The sequence below is a fragment of the Myotis yumanensis genome, unplaced genomic scaffold (assembly GCF_028538775.1).
Source record: "Myotis yumanensis isolate MYYU_CA2020_CCGP unplaced genomic scaffold, mMyoYum1.0.hap1 SCAF_19, whole genome shotgun sequence".
Classification (NCBI taxonomy): domain Eukaryota; kingdom Metazoa; phylum Chordata; class Mammalia; order Chiroptera; family Vespertilionidae; genus Myotis; species Myotis yumanensis.
Genome location: NW_027223770.1, coordinates 13,019,181 through 13,044,574, shown reverse-complemented (window position 1 = coordinate 13,044,574; position 25,394 = coordinate 13,019,181). Strand labels below are relative to the sequence as shown.

At 48.5% G+C, this 25,394-nt stretch overlaps 1 protein-coding gene across 5 annotated transcripts in view; it reads left to right on the top strand.

Moving 5' to 3' along the window:
* The window catches only part of MED15 (mediator complex subunit 15), a 62,146-nt gene that overhangs the window by 28,339 nt on the left and 8,413 nt on the right, over positions 1-25,394 (top strand). Inside the window, exons 1-8 of one of the 5 annotated variants that reach the window (XM_070400084.1) lie at positions 2,017-2,163; positions 2,429-2,480; positions 4,747-4,776; positions 6,325-6,537; positions 14,059-14,288; positions 15,327-15,647; positions 16,828-16,932; positions 22,658-22,777. In XM_070400084.1, the coding sequence (XP_070256185.1) occupies positions 6,330-6,537; positions 14,059-14,288; positions 15,327-15,647; positions 16,828-16,932; positions 22,658-22,777 (984 nt within the window). In that variant the 5' untranslated portion in view covers positions 2,017-2,163; positions 2,429-2,480; positions 4,747-4,776; positions 6,325-6,329. Of the gene's footprint in view, positions 1-2,016; positions 2,164-2,428; positions 2,481-4,746; positions 4,777-6,324; positions 6,538-14,058; positions 14,289-15,326; positions 15,648-16,827; positions 16,933-22,657; positions 22,778-25,394 lie in introns of those variants that run through there. The other 4 variants (XM_070400079.1, XM_070400080.1, XM_070400081.1 and 1 more) reach the window with 4 other exon arrangements.

The following is a 25,394-nucleotide window of genomic DNA, read 5'->3' as shown; positions in this document are numbered from 1 at the left end:
CGGTGCCCCTGCTCTGGGCCAGGGAATGGTGCTGGGAGTGCTGTGTGCTGGGATCTGCCCACTTGGCTCTGAGCCCTTGGTCCTGGTTCTATGTGAAGGGCTTTGGGGACATGCTCCTGAGCCCCACTTACTGTATATTATGTCTTAGTAAAAGACTCTGGTTGCTTTTTTTTTATTTTAATCCTCACCCAAGGGTATGTTTATTGATCTTAGAGGGGAAGAGGGGAGGAGAGAGAAAGAGAAACATCGATGTGAGAGAGAAATATCAATGTGCCCTCACTGGGCATCGAACCCGCAGCCTAGGTATGTGCTCTGACCAGGAATGGAGACCGCAACCTTTTTAAAGATATTGCTCACCTTGCCTGGCCAAGGTGGCTCAGTGGTGAGCATTGACCTATGAGCCAGGAGGTCACGGTTCCGTTCCTGGCCAGGGCACATGCCTGGGTTGCAGGCTTGGTCCCCAGCAGGGAGCTTGCAGGAAGCAGCTGATCAGTGATTCTCTCTCATCATTGATGTTTCTCTTTCCCTCTCACTTCCTCTAAAATCAATAAAAATATTTTTAAAAACTTTAAAAAAAAGATATCACCCCCCCTTGCCCTGGCTGGTTTTTCTCAGTGGTTAGAGCGTTGGCCCGTGGATGGAGGGGGTCTCAGGTTCGATTTCCAGTAAGGGCTCCTACCTGGTTGCAGGTTCAATCCCCAGGCCCTGTTGGGGGTATTTGTGGAGGCAACCAATCGAGATGTGTTTCTCTCATGTCAGTGATTTTCTCTCTCTCTCTCCCTCCCTCCTCCTTCCCTTCCATTCTCTCTAAAAATCAATGGACAAAATATCCTCGGGTGAGGATTAAAAACACACACGGATATTGCCCACCTAAAAGGTGGTCCAAGGTCCTAACGAGTCATCAGATATTGACCTGGCAAGCTCCCAGTCCTAGTCCTCTCCTATTTGGCCACCTTGTTTCCTGAGCTTCCTGTAGCCTCTTCCACACACACATCTTCACTGTTAGCCACGCCCCAAACTGCCCCCCTTCAAGGAGCAGCCTCAGTAGGTGGGGCACATGCAGGAGCCCTGACACCAGGGACCCCTTCACTCCCAGCACTTTGTCTTTCCTACCAGAAACTGGTAGTGTTGACAACCTCCTAAGTGCCCATTGCTCCAATAGAGACTCCCTCTTTCAGGACCTGCCTCCTTAGGTGTGCTTAGGACCACAGCTCAGCTTTTCCTCCCGGGCCTTCCCCCTCGTAGTTTCCTCTGTTGATTTCCCCTGGCTGAAAAAAGTGATGGGGTGAAGTTTGGAGATAGATGAAGGATAATAAAGATTTACAAAGTGTGATTATAGTTTTACATTCACCTTGAGACCACTTTTCATTTTTATTTCCTTTTCCCTGGAAATAGTCTTATAACAGGTTCACTGTCTGTCCCTTGGCTCACAGGTGTGTGTCCCCGGACAGTACCGCCACAGCGCTATGTCTGGGCCTAATTATCATCTCGCCAGTCTGCTGCCAAGGGGACGCTCACTCTCAGGGACTGAGGGGAGGAGGGTCATGTGAGCACCACAGGGCGTGGTGAAGGCTTTGCCCTTTTGGGGCTGCCTTGATGGAAGGATGGGCATTTTGAAAAGGGAAGGATGTACAGCTTATGTGAGATAAGATTTTAAGTCAGGCGTCCCCTTGTTCACTACAGGACAAACTCACATTAGTGATTTCCGCGGAACACCCGGTAGTGAGTGTCCTTGGTTGCAAAGAGTACAATTGGTGGAAGGCAGGCCCTGCTGAGCAGTTCCAGAAACACGCAGGGCAGCTGGGACAAAGAAGGCCCTCGGCCGTGGCCTTCACCTGCCCCCCTTGAGTGCCCTGTGTCCTCTCCCTGCCTGGGCAGTAAATTCAGATTAACAGGGATCTCCGCAAGCACAGCCAGGGGCAAACATCCAGATTTGCATGTAAGTGTGACGTCAGCAGTGAAAAAGCAACAGGCTGGGTATTAAAAGCGAAAGTACTTCGATACAAATAGTGCAGAGACAAAGGCGGCCCGCCCATGACTGCTTCTGAAATGCCTTGTGACCTTAGGACAGCCCCTCGTCCCCACTGGACCTACTCTGCCCGCTGTGGAAAGAGGGGTGCCTGAGCTGACGCTTGGCCCCCTCGGTTAGGTGTTTACAGCAAGGTGGAAGGAGCAGCAGTTTGAAGTCTTGTTTTTCTGTTTCTCGGTGCCTTTTGTTGCCTCCTGCAGCTGAGCACTGACAGCCGTCCTCTGAGAGCCAGATTCCAGAGGAGGCCCAGCTGGGCAGAGCGTGGGGTGGGCCTCAGCCCAGCAGCCTTTCAGGAAGAGCCCTCAGCTCCGTGGCTCAGGAGTGCAAGGGGGAGGGAAGGGAAGCACACGGCTTCACTTCTTCATCTGGGATTAAACTGCTTCCTGTTTTCACTTTTAGGAGGAATACCTTTCTCTTGTGGCCAGGCTCATTATCCATTTCCGAGACATTCGTAAGTAAAATTTTACATTTCTGGTTGTGATCGCTGTGAGAGGCTGACCCTGTCATGCGGTGGAAACTTACTTGGCCACAGTGCCTGAGTCAGAATGTCTGTGTAAAAGTGCCTGCTTTCTGGAAAGTTCTTCATTGCTTTGCATTTGATTCCATATTTCTCATCTCCCCAGAGACTCAGCCTGAAAAATGCTAATTTTGGCGTAATGGAGATGCCTCAAAGTGGTTTAAACTGAACTGCTGTTTTTGCTCGTCCATTTAATCTTTTTTTAAAAAGACTGTTGGCCGTGATCGGGTGGCTCAGTCGGTTGGAATGTTGTCCGGACACTGAAAGGTTGCGGGTTTGATTTCTGGTCAGGGCACATACCTAGGTTCTGGGTTCAATCCCAAAGTCTGGGTGTGTATGGGAAGTGGCCGATCAATCAATATCTCTCTCTCCCTCACCCCTCTCCCCCTCATTCCCCCTCCCTCCCTCTTCCCCTCTCCCTCTCTCCCTCCATCCCTCTCTTCTTCTCCCCCTCTCTCCCTTCCTCTCTCTAAAATCAATAAACATATCCTCGGGTGAGGTTTAAAAAAAGAAACAATTCTTTAAAAAAGAAAAGGACTGTTGCTTTTATCTCCAGGCAGCTCTTCTTAAATAAGCAGTTTACTGTGGAACAGAAACTTCTTTCCCTAATAGTTGGTTTTATTGACCCATGGAGGCCTGACCTAAATGTGTGTTCCTGTTAGGCTGGAAGCTTCTGAGGCCAACTTCCTGCCTCGAGCTCCCTGCCGTAGTGAGAGACACCCAGGTCCTGCCACATTCCACCTCCTGATTCCCAGGGTCCTGCTGTGGTTGTCAGCCAGGCCTAGCAGCAGCCATGGCGCTTCAGAAATGAGTGTCACTGCATCCCAGGGTCAGGGTTTTCTGTGTAGACACTGAGTGTTCCTGGATGGCTGTAATCTGTAAAGGAAACGGGCTGGGGGGGTGGGGGGGTCGGCGGCGGCGCCAGGGCACTCTGGTTCCAGCCAACAGCGCCTCTTGCCTGCCTGCAGTTGTGTTTCCACGGGAGATGGGCTCCTGACATAGCCTGTCCTTGGAGTGTGCACTTGGCAGTCCAGCCTCTGTTCCCCTGTGGTTGTAGAGGCAGCTACAGATTCAGTCTCAGTAATCCTGGGCTAAGGAAGAACCCCAGAGGTTTTGCTTCTTTCCACACGAACTAGCTTTTTACCAGGACAGCCAACAAGGTGAACTTCACTTGATTTCATTTTCTTGCTCTGTCTGGGAAGGTTCTATGGCTTCTAGAACAAGAGGAGATGGAAGTAGGAGCTTGGAGAACGAGCAGCCTGGATGAACCGTCCTGGTTTTTCCTGGCAAGGGACTCTGCTTGTCGGGGCTGGGCTGGGCTGTTCAGGAGGTGGCCCTGGCACGTTGGCACACACAGGCCTGTGGGCTAGGGTGTCCACAGCTGTCTCGCTGGCACCTCAGGAGAGGGTGGAACTGGTGCGGCAGTTCCCCGCCTGACCCTAGGGCAGTGATGGTGAACCTATGACACTCATTTTTTTGGTTGATTTTTCTTTGTTAAATGGCATTTAAATATATAAAATAAATATCAAAAATATAAGTCTTTGTTTTACTATGGTTGCAAATATCAAAAAATTTCTATATGTGACACAGCACCAGAGTTAAGTTAGGGTTTTTCAAAATGCTGACACGCCGAGCTCAAAAGGTTCGCCATCACTGCCCTAGGGCCAGTTAGATCTGACTTCCAGCCAGGTTTGGCCAGCCTCAGTTTCTCTAGAAAATAGAGATGCTGCCTCACCGGCGTAGGTTGAAAATGGAGGTGTCATGGAGTTCTCAGCACCATTCTGGGCCCATCATGGATCCTATAGCCTTCCTGTTTGTTGCTCAGGGTAGGAGCTGAGACTATGGCCCTAGGAAGGAAGGAGAGCTAGAGTAGGCCCAGAGTGAACCTCTGCCTGGGGCAGTTCTTTAAGGCCCCAGGTTGACCCTGGGGGGTTCTGCACCCTCTTCTCCCAGGCCCCCTTGTGTGTCAGCGCTGCCAGGAATGGGACAAATACACACATGTGTGAGTGCGTGTGCACACACACACAGACACACACAAACCTACACTGAAGCTCTGAGGTATGTTTTATCTAGTTTCTAGGCAGGGTGAGCTCAGTTTTAGCAAATGACCTCTGGGCAAATGCATATAAACTGACTTACTGTGAAAATATGTGGTTATATAAAACGTTATTTATTTTGTTTTTGTTTTTTTTAAATATAGATAACAAGAAATCTCAAGCTTCTGTCAGTGGTAAGAATTTTTCCTTTTTGAATTCAAATTCTTCCCACCCTTGGATATGGGGCAGCAGGAATGATATTGTGGATGCCCCGTTTGCCTGGGGCTAAGCTGTTACTAGAGGACAAAGTTCAGAGCGACCTCTGGCTGGTCACGAGAATTGTGGAGCTGTGCCCCATACTCCCCATCCTTCCTCTTCCTGTGCCCATAAGATGCTGCTGCCCCACTGCATTTCACTTGGATATAGTTTTTGCCCAGCAAAAAGATTATAAAAACTCACATAGTTATTGAGACATTATCTAAAATTTTGCTCTGGGAGAGAACTATTATTGTATATTTAGTATAACAGCATGTAGTAGTTCTCAGAGAGTAGCTGTGAATTATCTTTCTTAAGTTACAAAGTTTCTTTGTAAGTTAAAAATTATCATTATTTTTTATTTTTTAATTTCAAGGCTTTATCACATAAGGGAGACGCTGACTGACAATTCAGCCTTGATTGATTTCCCTGACCGAGCTGAGCTGCCAGTGAAGGAGTTGAGATCCAACATGGCCAACTAGACTCCCACCTGTCAGGAAGGGAGCTGGTCTCCCATGCTGTTTGTCTTACCGTAGGCCGCAGAGCTATAAATGCCAGATGCCCAGGCCTGCCTCAGATGAGCGAGCTGCACCTGTCCATGTGGGCCCTATCTCCCCTCGGAGTATCTCCATGTAGAGTGATTCTCAGCTAGCGGGGCGGTGGGATCAGAGGGCATGGCCAGGAGAACGGCTGGGCTCTTGGTATTGAAGCATAGGGCTCTGTGGCAGGGTGTCCAGGCCAGGCCACCCCTGTTTGCAGCTAGTCATCTGCCATAAGCCTACACTCATAAATGTGTGTGATGAGAGCTTCAGGCTCCTTGTCTTGCTTCAGCATTGTTCACCGAGCTGAGTCTGGAGACCTGGGGGCTTGGTGAGTGTCAGCAATGCTCCTTGGCGCTTTGTGGACCTTTCCCTCACTTAGCTTGGCCAAGTGATGGTGTGATGGCCCTGGGTATAGGAGTAGTGTCCTGAGAATGCTCCTCTGTGGGGGTTCTGGTATACAGGGAGCCGTGTAATATCCCTGGAGAGCATCTGCCTTCACCTTCCTCCCCTCCGCCTGAGGCTTTTCCGTGCGCCCCACCCCCACTCTTGTGCCCTTGTTTACTTGAAGAAAGGCCTGGTGTGCTCACCCAGCAGGAAAGGATTGTACAGCCAGGAGGGGTGGGGGCTGCTACCTTCCCTGAGGGCAAATTTGTCCTTCAATCTTAGGACCCTAGTACAGGCCTGACTAGGAGTGCTCCCTGCCCAGGAGGGCTCATGGTCCAGAGGCAATCATAAACACACAGGGCGCCCTGCCCCGGGCTGTGACCGGCAGTTAGGTCAGCATCTGGGAGGCTTCCAGGACTCTGACCAGTTGGGGCTTTGAGGCAGTAGAGCCTGGAGGTAGCAAGAAGTGGGTGCTCCATGAGGCCTCACAGCCTTCAGAGCCTCACCTGATTTCCGCTCCGCGGGCACTTCCTGAGATGCTGTGCCTTTGTGTTCCCACAGACCCTATGAATGCACTACAGAGCCTGACTGGCGGACCCGCTGCAGGAGCAGCCGGAATTGGCATGCCCTCTCGGGGCCCAGGACAGTCCCTAGGTGGGATGGGAGGCCTTGGTGCCATGGGGCAGCCGATGCCTCTCTCTGGACAGCCGCCCCCCGGCACCTCAGGGATGGCCCCTCATGGCATGGCTGTTGTGTCCACGGCAACTCCACAGAGTGAGTACCACAATTTTCAGAAAACCTGCCATTTTCTTCGGAAGCGGCATGCATTTTATTCCTTTGCTTAAGGTGGTTGGAGAAGCTCCAAGGAGCTCTGTCTTTTTATCTTTGTTGGTGTGATGAGAAAAGGCTCCAAGCCTTCTGTGGGCTACCAGGAGAGTTAAGTGACACTGAGGCCCTCTTCCTACCCCGGGGTGAGAGTGGAGGACTCGGAGGAGGTTGGAGTGATCTGGGGCTCCATCCAAGGACTTGTATTTTGTAGCTGTAAGAGAAACTGTTATGTCTCAGGAGTGTTCTTGGTCATGAACAAGTGCTGTTAGCATCTCACAATCCCTAGACTGCCCCGCTCTCGGGAGCCGTCTCTTCCAGTGCTGCCCTTGCCCTCTTTGCACTTCTCTGCAGCACACGGCCCCTTGTCTTCTGTACTCGGCTGCCCCTTCCAGGAGCTGGACTGTAGTGCAGGTCTTCTTTTCTTTCTAGGACCCCTCTTGATGGACCTTGGATAAACATTTACTTAGTACCTGGAATGTACTTCAGGACTTCAAAGTGCTTCGACACTATTTTTCCTTAATAGAATATTTTATTTTTAGAATACTTGAGTCACAGGAAGTTGCAGAGTAGTGCAGAGTTCCCATGTACCCTTCACCCAGCTTCCCCAATGATAATATCTTAGTACATCATCAAAGCTGAGAAATGAGCATGGGGACAGTGCTCAACTCAGGGAGACTATTCAGACGTCAGCAGTTCCTATATGCATTCTTGTGCATGCACTTACATGTGTGTAGTTCTATGAGATTTTATCATATGTGGAATTGAGTAACCATCAGCACTGTCAGCATGCAGAACTGTTCCATCACCACCAACAAGCTGTTGTATATCTCTTTTTTTCAATTATTTTTTTATTGATTTTTAGAGTGAGAGGAAGTGAGAGGGATAGAGCGATAGAAACTTCGATGAGAGAGACACAATCAGCTGCATCCTGCACACCCCCTACTGGGGATCAAGCACACAACCCTGGCATGTGCCCTGCCTGGGAATCAAACCGTGACTCCCTGGTTCATAGGTTGTCGCTTAACCTATGTCTCTCAGCTGGGCTATCGTATACCTTTTTTAAAAATATATTTTATTGATTTTAGAGAGGAAGGGAGAGGGAGAGAGAGATAAAAACATCAATGATGGGAGAGAATCATTGATTTGCTGCCTCCTGTATGCCCCCTACTGGGTATTGAGCCTACAACTTGGGCATGTGCCCTTGACCAGAATTGAACCCTGTACCCTTCAGTCTGCAGTCTGACACTCTATCTCAGTGATTCCCAAAGTGGGCGCTACCGCCCCCTGGTGGTCGCTGCAGCGATCCTGGGGGGTGGTGATGGCTACAGGTGCATTTGTTTTAACTTTTTTTGTATTACCTTTCTATTCTGAGTTCAATAAATAGTTTCATAATTTCAAACTTCAATGTTTCTAATTTACACCTTTCTTTACTATATTTTACGAAAAAGGTAGAAACATTAATACATATATCTTTCTGTTTAATTGCTATTAAAATTTAAAAAAAATTAATTTCCAGGGGGCGCTGAGTAATATTTTTTCTGGAAAGGGGGCGGTAGGCCAAATAAGTTTGGGAACCACTGCTCTATCTGCTGAGCCAACCTGGCTAGGGCTGTTGTATACCTTCTAATAATCACACATGCCCTCCAACCCTAAGCCCTGGCAGTCACTGATCTGTTCTCTATAATTGTGTCACTTTGCCAATGTTTTATCAGTGGCATCATATAATGTCTGACTTTTTGAGATTGGCTCTTTTTACTCAGCATAATGCCCTTGAGATCCTCCAAGTTGTATTAATCATTCACTCCTCTTCATTGCTGAGTAGTGTTCCATGAGTGTCCCACGGACTGACTGTGCTAAGTTTACTTATGCATTCACCCTAGAAGGACCTTTGGGTTGTTCCCAGTTTGGGGCGGTTATACATAAAGCTGCTGTGAACACTTGTGTGTGGGTTGTGGTGTTTCAATGTATTTTTGTCGTGTATCCCTCATAGTAACCTATGAAGAGGGCAGTGCCATTGCCTCTGCTTTCCCCAGAAGGTAGCATGACCTATAGCTGGGGTCAAACCCAGGCTGCCTGACCTGAGCGCCTTGTTCTTTGTTGGATTTACTGTATTAGCATTGCCTTGCTCTTCTCAGATGGCACGTGTGTTCTCATTCTCACCAATCCTGCATTGGAATCTTCCATCCCCAGCCATCCTCTTCCTCCTCGGGTCTTCATTCTCTTCTCCTTACTGATATCTTGCCATCAGACTCTTAGGCCTTCACTTGGTTCTTCATCTTTTTTTTTTTTTAATATATTTTATTGATTTTTTGCAGAGAGAAATGGAGAGGGATAGAGAGTTAGAAACATCGATGAGAGAGAAACATCGATCAGCTGCCTCCTGCACACTCCCCACTGGGGATATGCCCGCAACCAAGGTACATGCCCTTGACCGGAATCGAACCTGGGACCCTTGAGTCCTCAGGCCAACGCTCTATCCACTGAGCCAAACCGGTTAGGGCTGGTTCTTCATCTTGAGCTCCTTTGTCCCCCTTTGTCATACCAGCACACATGATACACACACGGGATAGCTTATGGAAGAATGTGTAAGAGAGGTACCGGCCCTGGCTCCTTTTTACGTTATACTCTGGTGTACTGGTTGAGGTTTTTTGTTTGTTTTTTTAAATCCCAAACTTATATTTTATAATAAAAAATAGTTTTAAAATGTGTGAGTTGAGAATGCTCCTATCTATGATTTGTCTTACAGTCTCACACCTAAGACTTTGTCAGAAGTTCAGTGGCAAAAGCTTTCGTATCTTCCCCAGTCTGACCTTGACCCACATCCTGTTTTCAGCTTCGGAAGGACCTGGTCTCCTGTGTGGCACTAGAGGAAGTTTGAAGTGGGCTCTCTACTTTCATGTCCTGCTGCTGCCTCTGGTAGAGACCTTCCCTCCCTACCTTTGACCTCTTGCCTGCCTGGTCTACCTGAAATATGTGTCATGGCCCAATGGGCATTTGCTCTCCCTTTCTAACATTTTTTCCAAATGCCACTGTGTGATTAAGGCCACTTCAAGCCATAATCCCAGAGGGCAGGGCCTTAGAGGTTTTGCCAGGGTTCTCAAAGGACAGTCTAGGGCACACTGTGATAGTCTCCAAGTGACCCAGGTTAGTCATAAGAAGCACAAATTCTGACTGTGGGTAAGGCTGTGGGCTGGGGTACAGGGTTTTAGCGAGACTTACTTGTCCCTCTGAACATTTTGTTCCTCAATGAATTTTCTATCATGTGCATGTAAAAACCGACTTTAAAAATCAGTCCTATTTCTGGCTGTTTGACAGACTGGGTGCTGAGGAACCCTCCTTCTTCTGGATAACTAGATCCTGGGTAGGCTGCATATTGGATTGCTTGGCTGGCAGAATTAGAGGATGCTCTTTCCCTTGCTGTGCCCTGGCTCACTGCAAGATAGGAAAAGCAAGCTTTGGGGTCCCTCCATCCAGCAGGATTTGTGCTAGGGTCCTTGGCATACCTAGCACCCCCAGAAGCAAGGGCAGATTGGAGGAGAATGCTTCCAAGATTAGTACTGTTGGAATTGCAGTTAAGGTCAAGCATTGAGCACACAGTCAAAGATCAGTAGGTATGAAAGGAAGCAAAGGCACCATGAGGAAGAACAGAAACAATAAACAGATGTGGAAATCCCCAGGGACCACACACATAGCAATTGTTAGGTATGGGCTTGGCATGCTAAAAGAATAAAGGATGGAATCCCAAATGAACAAGCACTGTGATACTCTCTGGAATGACCACGCAGATTTGAAAAGGAACCAAATAGAACTTTTAGAAGCTGAGAAATAAAATTCATGAAAGAAAAAGTATGGATGAATAAACAGTGCATTAGATATAGCTGAAGAAAGAATTTGTGAACTAGAGCTACATTTGAAGAAATTCTGTAGAATGTAGCCCAGAGAAGCAGACATGGAAAATAGGAGGGTAAGAAATGTAGAGGATAAAATCAGAAAGTCTAATATCTAATAAAAGGACCAAGTGGAGAGAATGGAAGCACAGTAGTATGTGAGGAGATGATGGCTTAGAAAAGCTCAGTACACCCACACCGGTTAAATAAAGCATCCATGTCTTAACCTGTTGTGAAACAGAATACCAAAGGCCAGAAGAATCTCTTAAAAATGGCCAGTTTCTGTAAGGAGCAAGAGGTCAACTCAGCAGACGCAGTGACGGAGTCAAGAAGATAGGAGGTGGTTAGAGTGCTGAGAATAGAGCTGCCAACCACAGTTATGTGCCAGTAAAACTTCCAAGGAATAGGAGGAAACAGACATTTTTAGGTAAATAAAGCCTAAGGAACCTTCATTAAAAGGTTTTTAAGGACATACTTTTATTTGCTCACCATTTCCTCTTCTCAGACCATCCTTCTCAACATGGCAGGTTTAAGATAGGAGAAGAAATATTTTTCATGTAAGGTAGTGAATCTAAACCATTAATTCTCAATGATTTTGCACCCTAGGGAACATTTGGCAATGTCTACAGACCATTTTGATGTCACAACTGTGAGGGTGCTATTGGCATCCAGTGGATAGAAGCCAGAGATGCTGCTAAACACCTTACATGCACAGGACAGCCCCCCCATAACACAGGATTATCTGGCCCAAATTTCAGTAAGGATAAGGTTGAGAATTCTTGGTGTAAACAGATATTACCTCTATAAAATAATAATATTCAGAGCTAACCTCCATATGGACCTGCTACATTCCAAGCACTATTTTGAGTATTCTACCTATAATAGGTTATTTATTAGTCCAGTGTAGGAAACTGAGGCATAGAACAGTGACAGAGTTGGGATTTGAGTCAGGGTAGTCTGGGTCAGAGGCTGTACCCCTAGTCATTATTCTATCCTGATTCTTATAAGTCTGCTGTGTGGCCATAAGTTGATAAACAAGGACCAAAATAAATGGAAGTCAGAGGGGGGAATATATCAAGGAAATCAGGTCTATTATGGGCACATAAAACCTACTTTAAAAAATAGGGTTTGCCCTGGCCAGTGTGATTCAGTTGGTTGGGCGGCATCCTGTGTACCAAAAGGCTGTTGCTTTGATTCCGGTCAGGGCACATGCCTGGGTTGTGGGCTCAATCCCCCGTAGGGGGCATGCAGGAGGCAGATGATCGCTGCCTCACTCACATCAATGTTTCTCTCTCTCCCTTTCCCTACCTCTCTTAAAAAAAAAAATAGAGAAGGTTCTCAGGTCCTTGTGTTTGGAAAAGAGATTAAACTATGCCTAAACTTTATACTTTATTTAAGTGTACATGAACAGCCCTGGCTGGGGAGTTCAGTTGGTGAGAGTGTCATCCCAAGACACCAAGGTTGCAGGTTCAGTTACCAGTCAAGGCATATACAAGAAGCAACCAATAAATGCATAAATAAGTGGAACAACTAATAGGTCTCCCTCCCTTCCTCCCTCCCTCCCTCCCTCCCTCTCCCTCTCCCTTTCTCCCTCCCTCCCTCCCTCTTTCTTTCTCTCTTTAAAGTCAATTTTAAAGTTGTTACAGCCTGGATGATATTCAGAGAATTATGCTGAATGAAAAAAACTAACCATACTGTATGGTCCCACTTATGTAACGTTTTTTAAATGGCAACATTTCAGAAATGGAGGACACCTTAGTTGTTGCCATGGGTGGAAGGATGGGGTTGCTGAAGCAGATGGCACTCCTAGGGATCCCTGTGGTGTTGGAATTGTTCAGTATTTTGACTGTAATCTACTCAGTTGAGAAAATTGTATAGAAGTTAATATTTACACCTGCACAGATGAGCACATATTCTGGCTGTGTTATTCTGTTATAATTTCACAAAATGGTTCCATAGGTAGAAGCTGGACAAAGTATACAATGGATCTCTCTCCATATTTTTTTTTAATTTTATAACAGCTTTATTTAGATATAATTCACATACCATATAGTTCTCCCATTTAAAGTGAAACCTTTGGTAGTTTTTAGTATATTCAGAGAGTTGTGCAACCAGCACTCCAATCAATTTTAGAACCTTTTCATTACTCCAAAAGAAACTGCTCCATAGAAAATCTTATAAATGATTGCTCATATCAGCATCATTATAATAGCCCCAAAGTGGAAACAACCCAAATGCCCATAGCTGATGCATGGATAAACCAAATGTGGGAAATCCGTATAGTGAAGTGGTTTCCAATCTTTTTTTGGCCATGCCCTACCTAAGCATCTCTAAAATACTGATGCCTCTCCCCCCACCCCCCTTAACATATAATTCTTATTCAAAAAATGAACTCCTATTCACGTGGAGGAAGCCTAAAAGGCCATTAACTTGGTCTAAACCATCTCCCAAAGAACATGACATCCATGAAAGAGAAAAATAAAAGAATGAAAGTTGAAGTACTGAGGAAGAAATCCCTAAGAAATAGTTAAAAAACTAGAGGCCTGGTGCATGAATTTGTGCACAGGTGAGGTCCAGCCAGCCCACCCGGTTTGGGCCGGCAGGGGGGAGGGGCTGTAGGTGGTTGACAGGCCGGCCCCACCCCCTGGTCGAACTCATGGTTGAACTTCTGGTCGAGGGGACAATTTGCATATTAGCCTTTTATTATATAGGATATAGGATAATAATAAGCCTGGCCAGCATGGCGCAGTGGTTGAGCGTTGACCTATGAACCAGGAGGTCATGGTTTGATTCCCAGTTGGGGCACATGCCCAGGTTGTGGAATTGATCCCCAGTGTGGGGCAGCCAGGAGGCAGCCAATCCATGATTCGTTCTCACCATTGATGTTTCTGGCTCTCTCTCCCTTTCACTCTCTGAAATCAATAAAAATCTTTTAAAAATAATAATAATATGAAGTGATATGAAAAAATAGCAAGTAAAGTTTCAAAACATAATAGAGAACTGAAATGCATAAATATGTCACAGTATATATTTATATACTGTATATGAGGCCCCTAGAACCATAAGAAATGCAAAAAAATTCACTGTTAATAACTCATTCTCGAATTGCGCCCCCTGTGGGGTATGTGCCCCACGTTGGGAACCACTAGTATAATGGAATCCTATTTGGCAATAAAAATAAATGAAATATTGATATGTGCTACATCATGGGTGAACCTTGTAAATATTATGCTAAGCGAAAGAAGCCCATCAAAAAAGACCACATATTGTGAGATTCCATTAATTTGAAATGTCCAGAATGGACGAAGCCATAAAGACAGGAAGTAGATTGGTAGTTACCAGAGGCTGGGCTTCTTGGCTATCCAAAAGACTTAGCTCTTTTCTTTTTTCTTTATTATTATAGAACAATTCATAATAGTAAGTTTCATAATCCACACAAATGTTGCTCCCATCACATATGTTCAATCCCAGCAGCAGGTGGGGCAGCAGATGGTCTTACCACCCTCCCTTTCTGCATAGCCCTGGGCAATGGGCTCTGCTGGCCTGGTACAGCTGGGCCTGATTCCGGGTCTGTCTCCAGCCCAGCTGCAGCTCCAGCAGGTGGCGTTGCAGCAGCAGCAACAGCAGCAGCAGCAGTTCCAGCAGCAGCAGGCGGCATTGCAGCAGCAGCAGCAGCAGCAGTTCCAGGCTCAGCAGAATGCCATGCAGCAGCAGTTCCAGGCAGTGGTGCAGCAGCAGCAGCAGCAGCTCCAGCAGCAGCAGCAGCAGCAGCAGCATCTGCTTAAATTGCACCATCAAAACCAGCAACAGGTACCAGGTGCTCTTGTTCCTGTACTTGGCCTCCCTCCTGTGGTGTTGGAGCTCTGGACACGCACCAGCCATTGTGATGGGTGTAGGGACTCAGAGCCAGTAGTGGATCCTCCTGACCCCTGGTGCCTCAGCTTCCTTCTTCATGAGCTTCCCACAGAACCTAGAACATGGAGGAAAAATAGGCCCTGACTTGCTAGGAGGTAATCTGATCTCACAAGACTGGCCTCTCTGCCAGACTTGGGTATCTAGCTGCAGACCTACTACGTGCTGGGGGCTGACTCAGTGGAGGCTCTGGGTGCAAGCGATTCATATAAGAGTTAATGAATCAAGAAGTGAGACGAACTCTCCAAGATGCATGAATGCTTGAGCCATCACGTGGGCTTGTTTGGTGCCTGAACACAGCACTAATCGACCTACATCTAGTGTCCTACAGGGTCATGGCAATGTCACATTAGAGCCCTGCTCCTAAGAAAACAGTCACCCCACCCCCCATGGTTTACAGTCAGCATCAGACATGTTAAGCATCTATTGTTAGGTCTGCTCTTGGCTGAGGGAGGGAATCCCTGAGGGGACCTTCACTTTTCTACCTCCTCCAGGCCTTAGCTCGCTGACTCCTTTTCTCAGTGGCCACCCTCTCAGAACCGACAGTGAGTCTTCAGTCCCACCTTTCATCTTCATCCTGAAAATCAGACATTGGCCATCTTCGTGAGGCTCGTACTATTGACCAGTGTAGGGACCTTGGAGATTTGAGTCACCTGAGCGTTTATCCCAGCCTCCATAGGACTGCATCCATATGTTACTCTTACTAAACTCTCCCAATATTTCCCTTGAATCTTCCATCCTCTCAGGTCTAGGGGTAGACCAGCCAGCGTCTGATGGCCAGGGCACAAGTGCACTCCTGGTGTTTCCTCAGTGTTCTCTGTGGGAAGTGCTCCCTCTGCCCCGTGTGAGGACAGCCCAGGCAGGCTTCCTGGGGCAAGGCTGGCACAGGGCCCAGAGGCCAATGGGGTGACGGAGTGCTACTTGTTCTGCCCCTAGATACAGCAGCAGCAGCAGCTGCAGAGGATGGCACAGTTGCAGCTGCAGCAACAGCAGCAGCAGCAGGCTTTGCAGGCCCAGCCGCCAATGCAGCAGCCACCAATGCAGCAGCCACAGCCTCCCCCCTCCCAGGCCCTGCCCCAGCAGCTGCAGCAGATGCATCACCCACAGCACCACCAGCCACAGCCACAGCCTCAGCAACCACCAGTGGCTCAGAACCAACCATCACAGCTCCCGCCACAGTCACAGACCCAGCCTTTGGTGTCGCAGGCTCCGGCCCTACCTGGACAGATGCTATACCCCCAACCTCCGCTGAAGCTTGTGAGTACCCATGACTTGTGGTAGGCCGTGGCTCTTCTCTGGTATCACATGAAGCTTGTGGCCATTAGCAGTTTCTGAAGCTCTTTGGCTATAGATGGCATGTCCTCTCTTCAAGCAATGGGACTCAGGTGACCCTTTCCCATGTTGACCTTCACGTCTGGCTCAGCGAGGGAGTGTGCATTCCAAGAGCTGCTGCAGCCTGCACTGGGGGTGCCTGCTGCAGGAGTAGCAGTTTGTCTTCCAAGCAGCATGGCTGATTGTGGTGGTGGCCGTGGCCATTTTAAAATTATGGATGATTTTAGGATTGTTGATGACTAGATAGGTGACAGCAAGTGCATTCTCACTGTGGGAAGGACCTGTCACCTCCATTAAGCATCCATGGTGGTTTGCTACTTGCTCAGAGTTTCTGATCAAATATCCCTGCCATTACCATATTTTTGAGGAGGGTATTAATATAAAATGTTACTTTCAGTCTTATTATGCATCTCTGTACAAAGCAAAAATCCAGTCAGTGACGTTTACACAGAGGACAGAATATTGCCACCAAGTTAGGAGTAGCTACATCAAAGGGCTATTTTTATGTGTGGGGTTTTTTTGCTCGTTTCCTTGGTTTTCATGACCTTTTCTATGTGTGACTCATTGAATGGAGTAAGGATAGACCATGCCTGAATTGAGTGGCAAGTGAATAGAAGGCTCACAGGAGCAGGCTGAAAGGCTGGGGATAGTTGGGAGAAGCAGGTATTAGTAGACCTGCCACCTAGGAGCCATCCTTCTGCTGGCTGGCCATCCACTCTGGTTTCTTTTGAGGCATCAGGGCTCTGAGTGGGACTCTTATAGACTGTCAGTGTGCTTGGGCCAAGGTTGAGAAGACTGGGCTGTGTGGTTGGAGCCATTGCTTTGTTTGCAGTGATAGATGGTGATGACATCTCAGTGGGAAAGCTGTACTTCTCACCAGAGTTAGAGAAAGTGGGACTCCACTGTGCAACTCAAAGACAGGCTGGTGTGGGACATTGCTCATGAGCTAAAGGATAAGGAACGGCTATTAAGGTGACATAATAACCAGTGAAGACATAACGATCCCATCCTCCTCATGAGAAGCTTCGAACATCAAAGCTCCCCCAGAAGTAGTGGGTGCTCTGCTCTCCGTGGCTCCAAATCGAATTCTCCCTTCCTCCCCCAGGTCCGAGCTCCGATGGTGGTGCAGCAGCCCCAGGTGCAGCCACCGGTGCAGCAGCAGACAGCGCCGACAGCTCAGGCCCCCCAGATAGTGGGTTCTGGAGTCCAGGTGAGGGCCATCAGAGCCAAGGGCTTCTGTAGTTAGCAGGTGCATGTCCACTTGCAAATGGAGCTGGATTTCCAGCGCTCTGTGGCGAGGGTCCTGTTTGGATCAGGGCCAGGTTGGTAAAGCGTGGGTCTTCTCTTCCCTGGCACTTTGCGAGATGATGGCTTTCCTGGATCTGGTCCCTGGAGTCATGAGGTAGCCAGCTCTGCTTGATGATATCTGAGTCCCCCAGCTGCATAGTGCATGTGCCATTCCCACCTCTCCTCTGATGTCCTTTATCACCTCTTTCCTTCTTAGACCACTCAGTGGAGAGGGGAGTGTTTTAGTCTCATGCTTGCCTCAACTCTGAGTACGGGGCTAGCAGGGGGTGGACAGTAGAAAGAGCGTGGGAATGGTGGCATCTGGCTCCAGCTGACAGCGCAGGGTTGTGCTGAGGTCCCTGCCAGGCTGACTTCTGGGGCTTACTCCTGTGCTGGGAAGTGTGGCCGAGGCCCACCACGTTCACCCTCTGGGTATTGGATATTGATGGATGGAGGAGGCCTTGTCCCGCCTTTTCGTAGTAGAGACCAGATTCTTGTTGGTTTCTGAGGGTTGGAGCTTGGCCCTGTGACTTCTCCATGGACACCCTTCCTTACCCTAGTGCTGGTGCGGAGGTGGGGGGACATCCAGTCTGGGGCCTCGGTTCTTCCTGTCTCCACCCAGTGGTAAGAGCACAATAGTCCAGCTCAGAAGAGTGTTGGCTTTAAATGGAGCAGATATGCTAGTTGATGTGAGGCTACAGCCACCCGGTGCCACACTGCACTCCTGCCCCGCTCGTTATCCGTGAGTGCGCAGGGCCACAGGTCAAGCACTTCTGGGATTCGGTGTGTTCTCTTAGTGTCAGATGACATTTCCCTGTGGGGGACGCTCAGAAACAGTCCTTCCTGGTCCCAGCTGCATGGCTGGAGTTGTGGGAAGCTGCCTGAGGAGAAGCTAGCCGAAGGGAGGAACCTGCGGTGTTCCGATGCAGCTGAGCCAGCCTAGCAGCCTCTGGGCTCACGGCACCAAATGACCTGGGCCCAGAGTTCCCCACGTCACCAGCGTGCCCAGACATGGTCCTGTGTGAGACACACGATGGACTTCACGCCTGTAGCGGGGACGGGGGCTGGCTGCCCTGTGTGACGAGGTTGGAGTCCATCTCTGCTGCCATTGCTGTGTGTCCTGTGCTTGTTCTCAGGCTTCCTTGGGCTCCCTCTTGTTGGTGTCTCATGCAGAGAAGGAGGTGCATGGTCAGAACCACGGCCCACCCAGTCCACAGAAGCCACTGCCCTTGTCACAAAGTGACCCTCCCTCCTCTGTCCCAGGAACATTCTTAATGGAAACTTCTGGTTCTCGGGTCCAGTCTAGTAGGAAAGTGAGAAGCTTGGCATTTTTTACCTTGCACTGGGCCATCCTGAAGCAGAACTTCTCTCTCCATCCCATTTATCGGTGTTTGGGAATGAGCTGCCATAGAAAGGTTGATGTCTTCAGACCGAGGTCTGGCCCCATCCTGCTGGTTTATTTCTAGGCTTCTTGCTCAAGGAAGTGTACTCCCTGTCGCTTCCCTGGCACCTCACCACCTTCCAGAAGCAGGCATGGTTGTTTGTGCTCAGTACCCTGCATGAGCCTGTGTGCAGCGCTGCTTTTCCCAGCAGTTACTCTGCCCTTTGCTTCTGCTGGAGGTCCCAGCCCAGCCAGCTCGGTTCCCTCTAGAGTAACCTTGATTTGTAACCTTCTTTACCTCCAGGTGGAGGCACAAGGCTGCTGGCAGGCAACGCTCAGAGGGGACGGGGCCTCTTCTTCTCAGGAGGGGGACTCGTAGCTGGGGTGGATGAAGTACTTGAGTTCTTGTGGATGGGTTTGGTTTTATAAAGAATGAGCCTTCAGGTTTTCTTTTAGGAGCAGTGTCACCTCATTCCTGTGTGTCACAGACCAGCGCTGGGTAGGGTGGGTGAGAGGCCTCACCCTGCCCTCTGTGGCCCATGGTGGGATTCCTGGGTGCTGGCGGCACAGGAAGCGTTCTTGAAGCCCAGGTGTGCGAGTGCCTGTGTGTGCCGTGCCTCAGCCCAGACGCAGATCCTTGGCAGGCAGTCCCCTGCCTCTGATCTGCTGGTTCACCTCTGGGCTCCTGGCAGGCAGTGCAGTTTTGTGGAGCCCGATTGGCTGGCATCCCTGCATTCTATTAGCAGCGGTGTCCCCAGGGTGGACAAGCCTTCCTGGGAGAATCTCTGGATTCACAGCCTTCCTTTGCAACTGGACAACACAAGGCTAGAGATACTTGGACCCCAAAACTTTAAATATATGTGGTGACTGTAGAATGTGGGTAGTTTAAGAGAACTATAAATAAGGGAAACATTTCAGACTAGAAGAAACAGTTTGATATCTTTTCTTTCCAGTTCTCACGTAGTGGAGGTCATAGGGCATACATAGGATTTTGTGTATGGCTATTACATTACAATAGAGGTAAAACGTTTTATAATTAAAATATCTCAGTCAACATTATTCTATAGGTAGTGTTCCTTTTATGAATATATCCTGCTGTCCTTAATTTATGTACTGTTCTTGGATCCTGAGATTATTTTCATTTTTTTACTGTTACCAGGGATGCATGTCTAATGCATGGCTGGGTTTTAGATGGTTTCCTGATGCTTCCCAGAAGTGAGTCACTGGGTCACTTTGGTGCCCCTGAATTGTGTCAGCCAGTCGTCTGCTAGGCGTTTAAAGATGCAAGCGAGTACTCCTATGTGGTGCCCGTGCATTTGACATCAGGACATGGAGACCACGTGTCGCAGCTTTACATATGTGAACTGCTGCTCGCAGGGGCAAGTGCTGGTTCTGTGAAAGAAGTGCTGAGGCTGGGCTCGAGCTGGTAGCCCTCCATGCCTTGTCTCTCAACCCTGTCCCCTCAGCACAGAAAAGAGGTGCCTTGTCGAACACTCCATGGTGGTGTGGCCTGAAGAGTGGCCAGGGCTCAACCAGGGGCTGAATTTGGTGTGTGGTGTGCTACGAAAATTGGTGTGCCCTGTTATGTAGATGCGTGGTTCTCGTATGGAATGTTATTTGTGTAAACGAGAAAGTTGATGTCATTGTCACTACAGTGGGACTTATTAGGTTACACAGGGTAGCTGCACTAGCTTCTGTTTCTTTCATAAATGTTATCTGTGACTGCAGATAAAACCAGAACAGAGTGTGTCTCCATTTCCAAACAGTCCCTATGTTTTTATCTTTCAACATTCTGTTTTTTGGTATATGGAAACTTAATTATAACTTTTAAAAAATGTTTGTGGAAAGTATTACATAGGTCCTCCTTTTTCCCTCCTTAATCTCTTCCAGTCGCTCCCATCCTCCCCCAGGCCCTCACCACCTCATTGTCTGTGTCCATGGGTTATGCATATATGCATACAGGTTCATTCCCACTCACCCCTCCCCTGCCTTCCCTTGAAGTTCAACAGTCTTAATTATAACTTTCAAGTTACAAAAGAATTATCATCAGAGATACTTCCCTGTCCTAGCCAGTTTTTCTCAGTGGATAGGACATCGGCCTGGACTGAAGGGTCCCAGGTTTGATTCTGGTGAAGGGCATGTACCTCGGTTGTAGGCTCGATCCCTGACCCCAGTCGGGACAGGTGTGGAAGGCAACCAATTGACGTGTCTCTCACATTGATGTTTCTCTCTGTCTCTCCCCTTCTCTTCCACTCTCTAAAAAGCAATGAAAAAATATCCTCGGGTGAAGATTTAAAAAAAAAATAGATACTTCCCTGATGTGCCGCCCTGTATGGACGCTCTCTGTCCTCCTTCCAGGCCCTCCTGACTAGTGTCCATGGAGGAGCCAGGCCCGCAGCCCACAGCCTTAAGGATGGAGCTTGAATTCCTTTCTGGGTGGATGTGTGTTGGGAGGTAAAGCAATGTGGTCACTCAGCAGAATGGCAGAGTGAGTTGCTGGGTGTTTGCTGCCTGGGTCATCTGATCTAGTAAACACCACTGCTGTGTTTTCATTGGAATTTGTGGTTAAAAGAAAATGAGCTTTTCCTCCCAGGATTTCTCAGTTACAAGAAAACCAGTCAGCAGCAAATTAGATTTAAGCATCCATTCCTTATTACTTTCGTTTCTTCATGGAAAAAATTTGCAATTCTCTTGTACTGCCTGACTTACTTCCAGATCTTTCTCCCTCTGGCAAGAGCACTTTTTAGTGGCCACTGACCCTAATGTGCAACCCATTGGTGGTTGTAAATGGACACCGTTTACTAGTACACCCATCTGCCCATGGGCTGAGAGCCGAACCCAGGACAGAGCTGCTTTTGGCCCCACCCTGGGCTTGGGGAGTAGGAGTCATGTTTCCCCGAGGCTTCCTGTCCTCACACCCTCCCCAACATCCCACTTTGTGTCTAAACTGGGCTGTGAGCGGTGGGCTCTTCAGGACCACGCTCGTGTTTGGCAGACACCAGAATGCCTTCCTCGCCCCCCACCCCCAGGGAGTTCTTTTGTTGGGGTGGCCGCAGAAATGTCTTCGCCCAGCCCAGTGGGACGGCTGCCCCATTCCCATCGCTATTGGAAGGCTCAGGTTGGAACCTGCTACTGCCTGTGTCACCCCCAGCTTGCGGTGCCTGCTGCATGTGACCCGTGAATGTGAGTGTGGAACACAGTTGTGATGCCAGAGATCTCCCCTCAGCCCTTTCCCCTGCTTCTGAGCTCTGTCCTGGCACCACCTCGCCGCATGGACTGAATCGCCATCAGTGCCGCTTCGCTTCAGTCTCATGGACTGGCCCACACCCTCGTGGGACAGATGTTTTTCCCCCGCCATGGTTCACCCCTCTTCCTTTCCGAGGGGCTGAGTTGTTATAGCTTGGTTTCACCTGAAAAGTTGGGAGTGTATCCAGGCCTGTTCTCCATCCCCAACTCCGAGCCCAGAGTGAGAATGACCAGGCCTCAGGAGGCCACTGGTTCCCGGCAGTGCAAGCCAGGCCTTGACCTACGACAGTGCTGCCCCGATGTTCTCAGAAGCATAAGTTGATGAGGAGAGTGGTCCCAGGACAGGCTGGAATTCTGGAATTTGGAATCATCTTGTATGTTTAAGGACAGACCTGACCCATGTCCCTGGGGGAGGCATACCTCCTCGTAAGCTCGAGGCTTTAAGCGGAGGCCCAGGCTTCCCTTGCCCACCTCTCCCTGGTTTTAGTGATAAACTGGTTCCCTGGTAGAAACTTAACCGCCTGGAGGAGACAAGGACAGTTTGAGTGCAGGCCCTCGGAGCTGGTTGCATAAGGCAGTATCCTGTTGGGAAGGAAAGGTGAGCTGGTTTACCTGTCCTCTTCCCCAATTTAATGACAGCTGACTTCTGACCAGCTTTGGCGGAGCACACTCTCTCAGAGTCTGTCCCAGGGGCTCGGTCTCCTAAAAACACCCTTTGGCCATTGAGGTCTGGCCTTGAAGGCTCCGTGGGCGCATCAGCAGGTCAGAGGCTCGAGGAAGTGCGTCCAACACAACAGAAAGGTCTGGAGGCAGCATTCTTGGCGGCTCCTCTAGATTCCTGATGCCTAGATGGGCCTCCATGCTGCGGGCTTGAACATGTAGGCCGGACTGCCCCTAGCCCTGAAGGCCCCTCACCCTTGTCATGGAGCTACTTGTCACGGAGGCTGCACACCCTTCTCCACCTGCCCTGCACTGAGTTTCTTTGTTGCATCACCTTGTCTGTTGTCCCTCTGTCCTCAAGATGATCGCCGAAGCCTTGGCCCAAGGCGGGATGCAAGTAAGAGCCCGGTTCCCGCCCACCACCGCTGTGTCTGCCGTCCAGTCAAGCTCCATCCCTTTGGGCAGAGAGCCCTCAGCACAGGTATTTACGGGGCGGTGCCCAGGGCTCCTGGGAAGCTTGGGGTCCTCTGAGCGCCTTTGTGAGACACACTGTAATCTCTGTGACTTCCTTCACAGTGGCTCTCAGAGTACCTAACCAAGCTTACATGAGGCCAAACCCGGCTTGTTTCTTGAGGGGATGTGAGTAAATATCTGGGCTTATTTTTATTTTAATATTTTGGATAGTTCTGATGTTTTCATTTTCTAGAGAATGTGGGAGTAAATATCTTTTAAAAATGTTACTGTTGCCCTAGCTGGTTTGGCGCAGTGGATAGAGTGTTGGCCTGTGGACTGAAGGGTCCCAGGTTTGATTCCAGTCAAGGGCCATGCCTGGATTGTGGGCTCGATTCCCCATTAGGGGGCGTGCAGGAGGCAGCGATCATTAATTCTCTCTCCTCATTGATGTTTCTCTCTCTCCCTCTCCTTTCCTCTCTGAAATCAGTAAAAATAAATATTTTTTTTAAATGTTAGTGTTCAGTGGTTGAGCATCAACCTATGAACCAGGAGATCATGGTTCAATTTCCAGTCAGGGCACATGCCCAGGTTACAGGCTCAATCCCTAATGGGGGGCATGTAGGAGGCAGCCAATCAATGATTCTCTCTCATCATTGATGTTTGAATCTCTCTCCCTCTCCCTTCCTCTCTGAAATCAATAAAAATAGATTAAAAGAAAGAAAAATGTTAGTGTTTTAGCCCTGGCGGTTGTGGCTCATTTCATGCACTGAGAGGTCACCAGTTCGATTCCTAGTTTTGGGATCCCCAGTAGGGGGCATGCAGGAGGTAGCTGATTGATGTTTCCCTTTCCCTCTCCCTTTCTGTCTAAAAGCAATAAAAACATTGTTTCTAAGTTAGTGTCTTAGATAGTTATGCTGTTGTCATTTTCATGGTAAAATAAAACAGAAGCTAAGCAAGTAGTTTGGCTTTCTGGGGCTGTGCTGTCTAATGCTATGTAGCTATTAGCCATATGTAGCTATTTACATTTAAACTAATTAAAATTAAATAAAACTGAAAATTTAATTTCTCAAGTTATAGTCAGTTGAAATTTAATTACATTTCAAGTGCCCAGTAACCCCATGGGAAATCAGGGATTGTCATCCTGGACACCACAGATCATCAGACAAGTCAGTCCATGGAAGCAAAAAGTTGTCAGACCATGCTGCTGTAGAGTGTGCTGTGTAGAGCATAGAATTTACCACACACCCCTCTTTCTAGGTAGATAAAGACTTCTGTATACATTACATGTTTTCAGGGATACGATTTTCTGGTTCTTTCATGGTAGGAAATTTGGAATTCTTCTATGGTACATTTGTTTAACAAATAGTCATGTGCATTCCATGGGCCAGGCACCATTTTAAGATTCTGAGAATAAATTGGAGATGAGGTTTCCTTATCTTATGGGACTTTCTTCCCATTCTAATGGGCTTGCTGTTAAAACCTCAGATTTGCCAAAACTTTAGCATTCATTTTCTGTTGTTAGGGAGATACATCTATAGTCCTAGCAGGTAGTGGCCCCAGCCTTTCTCTGATATTTCCAGCGTTTAAACCTGTTATCCTCCCACACACATACACGCACACGTAGGGCCAGAGACATCTTGGGCATTCAGTTGTTCATGGTTCCAGAATTGGTGTATTTCTAATCCAATCCCTTCTAAAAAAAAGATAGCTTATTCAAAAAATATATCATTAAGCACTGGTCGGTGTGGCTCAGTTGGTTGAATGTTGCCTGGTGCACCAAAGGGTCATGGGTTCAATTCCTGGTCAGGACACTTACCTAGGTTGTAGGTTTGATCCCCGGTCAGGGTGAGGCAACCAATCAATGTTTCTCTGTTTCTCTCTCTCCCTCCCTCCCTCCCTTCCTCTCTCTCTAAAATCGATTTTTTTTAAATGGGGTGAGCAGCCCAGCTGGCATGGCTCAGTGGTTGAGCGTCGACCTATGAACCAGGAGGTCAGGGTTCAATTCCCGGTCAGGGCACATGCCCAGGTTACAGGCTCAGTCCCCAGTGTGGGACGTGCAGGAGGCAGCCTATCAATGACTCTCTCTCATTATTGATGTTTCTCTCTCTCTCTCTCCCTCTCCATTCTGCTCTGAAATCAATAAAAAAAAATTTAAAAAAAATGTATTGAGGAGCCACCCCTGCTGTCCTAACAGGGGTCTCACCCAAGCTCTCAGCAGCTGACACCTCAGACCTTGGCATGTCCGTATGGCATGGCGTGTGACTACTGTCTACCCCCGGCCACCTGCACATAGCCCACAGCAGGATGTGCTTCAGTATCTAGAGTGCCTGTCTGGTTTTTTTTTACCTTTGGCAACAAATTGGGTTCAAGAAAACAAGCAGATTAGAATGTCAGACCCTCTTTCATCAGTCTTTCTTGAGCCGAGGCTCCAGTTTCTCTGCCTCTCCTCCAACCCATCCCCTGGCTGCATCTTCATGTTGTGGTGCAGATGCTTCAGGGATATGGATGGTCGTAGCCAAGCAGAAGTCTGTGCCAGACACATGGAGGACACAGTGCCCCCACCATGGGAGTCCAGGGGTGACATGGGTTCCTGTCCCAGCACTCCCTTGGTGGGTGTAAGCAGGTGGCTCCACAGTGGGACTCAC